The following is a 6,791-nucleotide window of genomic DNA, read 5'->3' as shown; positions in this document are numbered from 1 at the left end:
AGACTTGTTTTCAATAAATTTTGGCCGAGTCCTTTGTATCTCACTTATAAGTCCTCCTGTGTGTTCTAGGCGGATTTGATCTCTCCTCGTGTCCCTCTGTATTGTACTTGGAATGGATTTTTCCGTAACCTAGGCAACGCACCACAAAAAGCCCTCCGAGCGCAGAACTTGCAGCTGCAGTTCGCAGCCTAGTAACCTGTTGGGAAGGGCTTGCCAGGTAAGGCCACTCCAAGCTGAGGCGGCCCCTTACACAGAGATAACCTGGACTGGAGCGGGGACGATTTTACCTCGTTATCGGATCGGGTACTCTTCAGGAGAGGTGACTTGGTCCTCGCGGACACCATGGATTGCGTTTTAGATACTTACCTGCTTCGAGTCCTTCTTTTCCTAATGGGAAATAATTTGCACATCTCAGTCAGAATTTTCTACCCCTTCTTCGCCCCTCACCAACTGCACCCACGCCTTTTGAAGGGCACATGCCATATTCTACTTGTATTATATTTATTTTCTTGTCAATTAAATTGGAAACTCCCTGGCACAGTGTCTATGCCAGTTTTCCTACTTGTACCGGCGGGCTTTGTCCGGACGAGGGGTTTGCAAAGTTAAGCGAGTGGGCAAATGATTTTGTACGTGTTGCTCAAGAAGAGGTAAGGTCTTGAAAAGGTCAAGGAAAGACCTTTCTTTCTTTCTCCCTAGCTTGTTTAAATGTGTGTCAGAGACTGTGTAGAACAAACTGGAAATACCTTGCTAAAAAAAAAAAAATCAAACTAGCCTGATGAGACGATGCGTTCCTAAATCTTCACGTGACAGTGGGGAGACTGAGGCAGGGGTGTCACTAAAGCCCAGGAGTTCGAACTCAGCTTGGGCAAAATAGTGAAGACCCCCATGTCAAAAAAAGTGAGGAACAATGAAACTCTATCCACAGTTCCTGGGTTGGTGGAGTCCCTTTAGTGGGGAAAACAATATGCAGATCTGTACACCACGAATATAAAATAGTGATATAGTAGATAACCATGATGAAGTCCTAGAAGGAGACATACATACCGCTATGCTGAGATTAAAGAAATGATGAACAAACTGAGTAATGTGAAAGATCAGTGTTACCCGGGGTAAGGAAGAGGTCGGCGCCCTGCATTACCTGCCTAAAATGGTACTGTGGGTGGAAGGGCCGCGATCTGCCAGCTGGAAGAAGACAGATGCAGCCCAGAGTCCAAGAAAAGGACTTCGTTGAATTACAAACTGGGAAGCATAAACCAATGATTGCTTTGTTCACAAGTGTACGACTTTTGTGTGCCTCACAGATGTTGTCTAAAAACATTAGGATGAATTGGGAGCAAGTATTTTTTTTTTTTTAGCTCTTTGGACCTCCTGTTAAGATCATGTTTTAAGTTCTAAGTTAATATTTAGCATGTTTAATGTGATAATTTATCTTTGTTTGAAATGCCCAGTTAACAGGGTTGGGGATATACCTCGCAGCGCCTGCCCTGCAGGCTTTTAAAAAAACCTTGTAGTTGCCGTCTTCCCTTTAAGGAATCCTCAGAATGCATTGTGGATGTTTTGTTTTGCTCATTTTCATCTTGCCTATGTAATTGACCTCTCTCATTTGTTTTATGAACTAATTTTGCACAGTTTTTATGTTTAAACTTGAAAAAACTCAGCTGCCACAGGGCAGTATCTAATGTGTTCTACATTCTGAAAAGCTAAGTTATACTTTTAATATGAGGAACAGTACAGTATGCTGAAGTCATTTTATCTGAAGTATAAAATGTCTATCATTATATAATTATGATTTTAAAATCTGCCTTAAACTTCTCCAAAGAAGGATATAATTTGCACAATATTTACAGTACTACATGGTAGCAATTTTGTCATTTCCAGCAGATAAATGGCAGATGATATCATACATATTCCTTTATCACTTGTAGGCCCTTTGTCCATATAGAGTCAAAGGGAGACTTCATGGTGCTGCTTCTGAACCTTAGTGATCTCCTCTGGCCCTACAGAGTGGATTCTCTCATCACATAGTTTATAGAGAATATTAAAACTCATAAACTGAAAATTGGATTGAAATTTAATAAGCATGTTTTGGCTAAACTTTTCCCATGTTATTTTTCAGAGCAAAGTAGGATTTTGATATAAGAAAAACAGCTCTAAGGACCTTTTTAAGGTTACCAACACAAGAAGCAACCATGCCTGGAGAAGTAGGGAAGACAGACATGGAGAGAATTGGCCTCTTCAGTGAGATGGGATACACCACTATTGGTGATAAATATGTGTCACCATTTAACCGTAAGTACATTTAATATTTTCATAATGGAAATTTTTATATGAAATTTCATTTTAAGGTAAAATGATATTTTATATGACCTGTATCTTAAAGCATTGAGTTCTAAAGTTGACTAACATATTATGTTGCAATAGAATTAAGAGAGAATTTTATTTTATGGGTAGAAAGCTCATTTTATTGGCTCACCAACCAATACACAGTATCCTTTTAGGTAGTTTTACTTCTTTCCAAAGGTACATAGCAAGTTTTTCCTGAAATATTTTGCTGTTAGCTTTTTTTTCTTTTTAGGGTGGAGTACTCCACTCTACAAAGGGCATTTGCATTTGCATCGAAGAAAGCTATCCAATATCACTTTCCTGGAAATGAAATGCCAAAGAATTTTTAGAAAAGTCATAATAAAAGAACAAAAATAGATGTCTTTAAACTATCTCCATTAACGTCTAAAAAAAGAATGGGTTGATAAGGAAATTTCTCTGAGGCGAATTGTTAAATAAGCAAGGTGTGGAATAGTGTATATATTATGTTAAGCATTAAAAATGAAAAAAGGATATGTAATATTTACATAAGCGTAGCTAGAAATTGTCAGACAAAATTAACATCATTGACTGTGGAAGAGGAAATTGGTGGCCATGTGATGGAAGAAAACTTATTGTGAAACATTTTTATACCATTGAATTTGAAACTATTTGAGTGTAATACCTTTCTAAAATTTAAGTTAAAAATCAGTGATGCAGATTCACATTTCAGTATGTCCTTGAATTTATGGGTTTTTACACTTAAAAAAATCTTTACACTTTTTAGGATTTCTCAAATGAAGCTCTCCTAACTCTTAATTATAAAAGTTCTAAATATTTATAATAACAGTATTTAGTATTTACCCTAGTACTAGTTTTTCATTTTATAAATACCAGAATTTTTACAATCTAGTCTGTTGACAAACGTTTGGGTTGTTAATTTTGGTTAAGAATGAAAGTGCTATGAACATATTTGTTCATGTCTTTTAGTGGATGCAGACACTCATGTATCTTGAGTGTATACCTAGCAGGAGAATTACTTCAATTTGAGTGTGCAACACCCTTCTTTCCAACGTATGCGCACTTTTACTGACATTGCATGATATTTCCTGCGAGTAAATGGAAAAATGTTGGGTTAGATAACCTGTAAGTTCTCTTCCATCTCTAAAATTTGGAATGTATAACAAGGACCCTACTGTAAATATTCAGATGATTTCATGAAAGCTATTTTTGTGAAAATAACCTTTTACTCAGAACTTTCAGTGAACCTTTTGAAACTGTTTTGGACCTCAAACTCAGAACTGGCTCAAATCACATTTGTAAACTTGTCTGTTGTAGGCCATTTTCTTATTAAAGTCTTATTTCAGTGATAACTTGGTAATTGGCGATTATGGTTGTTATTAACATATTTATATTTATTATTTTTAAATTTTATTTATTTATTTGTTTATTTTTGAGACAGGGTCTTGCTGCGATGTTCAGGGTGGCCACGAATTCACTATGTAACCCAGGCTGACCTACAACTTGCAGTAATCTTCCTGCCTCAGCCTCTTGAGTGCTGGAATTACAAGCGTGTACCACCATACCTGGAACTTATCTGTTATTTTTTATGTCCCTTAATTACTAGTGAGCTCAAAATTATAATATTTCTAATTTATTTTTAAGGACCCTTTAATGAGGCTGCAAGCAAAAATAGGCAGATGCTACCTGGAGGAACCAAAGTAATGTCACATCTCCAGGCAGGTTATTTTGATTCTCAGTATACGAGGATTTTTGAAGGTGAAGGCTATGTAAATATGAATCAAGTGAGGAGACGGCATATGATGGAAGAAGCCAAAAAAAATTTAGGCAAAGCCTTCCTGCCTAGTAGCGGAGAGAAAAAACTGTAAGTGGTAAATAGTTTTAAATGGATCTCTTGTATCTTTCTCTATCTAACTTAAATGTATGTTTTCTGTAGGAGTTACTTATGTAAGATTAACTTTTAAGTATGATTGTTAATGTAGTTTGTCTTAGATGAAGATAGTTATATTGGACGATTTAGATTGACAGGTAATTTTAAGAATATTTTCATGATGATTTTGAATATATGTCCTCTATTAGTTTATAATAATTAAATATGAATTATAAAAATGTGAATTAAATGTAAATTATAAAATTATAAACGTGAAATTAGGAGCAATCCTTTTTTTTTTTTTTTGAGACAAGGTTTCACTGTGCATTTCAGGCTGGCCTCAAACTTGCAGTGATCTCCTGCCACAACCTCCTGAGTCCTGGGGTTGCAGGTCTGCACCAGCAGGAGAAACGCTTTTCAGATAAAGAATTTACCAAAGATACATTACTTTTAAATTACTGTGTGGGCATGTCTCAAAAAAAACTGTGAAGATATATTTATAGGGTTTAGCAATATTTTAATTACAACAGTTTGTCAATGTGAAGATTTATCTTTTTCATACTATTCAATCATTAGTTTATTAAAACTATGCAGTCTGTATTATATTAGGCTATAGAGCTAAGGTTTTTTTGTTTTTTGTTTTTTTGTCCTTTTCTTTTTTATCGGTACTGGGGATTGAACTCACGACTGCCTGCTTGCAAGGCAGGCGCTTATGCCACTAAGCTAAATCCCCAGCCCCTTAGAGCTAAGTTTTAAAGGATGTTTTTCAGTCATAATCAAGAACTTTGACTCTCTCACTGCAGAATTTATGATAGATGAGGACTGATTAAAGTATAATTTTGTGATTATTTTCTATAACTTCTTGAGATTAGTCAAACTGTAAAACTGCATTTCCATAACTGAGAGGTCTTTCTAACAGGAAATTTTGTCTTCTAAGAAAACATAATTTCTTTATTCAGAGTGAAGAATTTCTTCTTTTGCGTTATTAAAGTTTCATTTTTTTCAACTTCTACACTTTGTATAGATTGGAATTATTTACTTTTAATCTTATTACTGTTGGACTTTATTTTTTCTTAGATATGAATTTTGGAGTATATTTTTTCTTTTGGCTGCTACTTTATTTTTCATATAGTATATGTATTTTGCCCTTTGTATAACTTTTGTTTTGCTTTTTAGTCTTTATTAATTTTGACTCATGTGGTAATAACTGAGAATTTCTATCTCATATATTAATTTATGTATGAGAAATAACAGTTGTATAATTATATTAGTTTGCCTTTCTTTTGAAAGGACAAAGATTTGTAAAAAAAAAAAAATCTGGACTTAGTGAGTTCCAAAGATGTTTTCAAAAAGAGAGACTGGTGATATAAATAAGAAACCCTCATTTAAGCAATTATTCAACATGAAACCATGCAAGTATAGGCATTTTTCTCTTCATGATTGTTTTAGCAGTATCTCTTTCTCTTTACTAAACTTTATTTTTTAAATATTTGTTTTATTTTTTATTAACATATATTTTATATATTCTTGGGACGTAGTATAATATTTCAGCACATGTGTATTCACTGATAAAATCTAGTCTCTCTTTACCCCCCAACCATATGCATTTAATGCATTCTAAATGTAGTGACTTTTAATGTTTATGTTAAATTACGTCGTAGTTAAATTATGCTTGTGTATAATTATCCTTTTCTCTGCAATGTCATTTCTTTTTCTTATTGTGATTTAGAAGTTTATGGCATATTCTTATGTAAGAATTAATGAAAATAATCCCTCTTGATGGAATGTTTACTTATAGGCTAGAAGTAGTAAATAATCAGTGTTGGTATCTAAGTTTTGAAAAGACTAACTTAAATGTGTAGTGTCATCTTTTCATAATAATGTTACATTTGTTGTAGGCCATTTTCTGATTAAAAATCTTATTTTAGTGATAACTTGGGAATTAGAGATTATGACTGTTATTAACATACTTATCTTTTTTATTGTGAAAATAAAATAGCTATAGCACATTGCTGGGTAACAAAATAGTTTGATTGGATAGGCACTGTGCCCAGAAAAATATATATAAAAATTGTACAAAATATTTGGTTAATATTCTTTTATAATAAAGTAATAAATGTAAACCAAAAAGAAAAAATTGGCAGCAAAATTCTGTGTGATTTACTTTGCCATCAGTAGTGAAAATATTTATTTTAAATATATTTTACAAATATTTTTAATGATTGGATAATTAAAAGAAATTAGTCATTATCTTATGATGCACAGAAATTCATTTGAAGACCCTCAAAGTTCTCATTATTCTAGTTAACAGAATCAATGGGAGCTATTCTAACTTTCTAAATACCATAGTTTTATTTATGTAGAACACTTGAAATAAACATAAAACTGAAATGTCTCAAAGTTTATGACTTTGAAAAGGAAAATAAAATTTGATGAAAAATAACCAATGGATGTTTTTTCTTACCAAAGTTAAGCAAGACAATTCTATTATATATATTTTCTCCTTTTTCAATCTTTAAAAATATTGTTGAATTATGTGACATGAAATTTGAGCTTTTAACATTTCACTTTTTTAAAAAACAAAAATAACTGTATTTAA

General features: G+C 33.1%; 1 protein-coding gene across 2 annotated transcripts in view; it reads left to right on the top strand.

The window, feature by feature from the left end:
- The first annotated feature begins 9 nt into the window (after positions 1-9).
- Positions 10-6,791, top strand: part of Cfap96 (cilia and flagella associated protein 96) — a 32,440-nt gene continuing 25,658 nt past the window's right edge. The window contains exons 1-3 of one of the 2 annotated variants that reach the window (XM_003469186.5): positions 10-217; positions 2,117-2,289; positions 3,967-4,186. In XM_003469186.5, coding sequence (XP_003469234.1) covers positions 2,190-2,289; positions 3,967-4,186 — 320 coding nt within the window. In that variant the 5' untranslated portion in view covers positions 10-217; positions 2,117-2,189. Of the gene's footprint in view, positions 218-241; positions 648-2,116; positions 2,290-3,966; positions 4,187-6,791 lie in introns of those variants that run through there. The other variant, XM_023564822.2, reaches the window with a different exon arrangement.

This window comes from Cavia porcellus, unplaced genomic scaffold, assembly GCF_034190915.1.
Source record: "Cavia porcellus strain 051 isolate PalLab524CR breed Dunkin Hartley unplaced genomic scaffold, mCavPor4.1 scaffold_24, whole genome shotgun sequence".
Classification (NCBI taxonomy): Eukaryota; Metazoa; Chordata; class Mammalia; order Rodentia; family Caviidae; genus Cavia; species Cavia porcellus.
The sequence above is the reverse complement of the archived record's forward strand: the minus strand, read 5'-3'. Positions and strand labels throughout refer to the sequence as shown.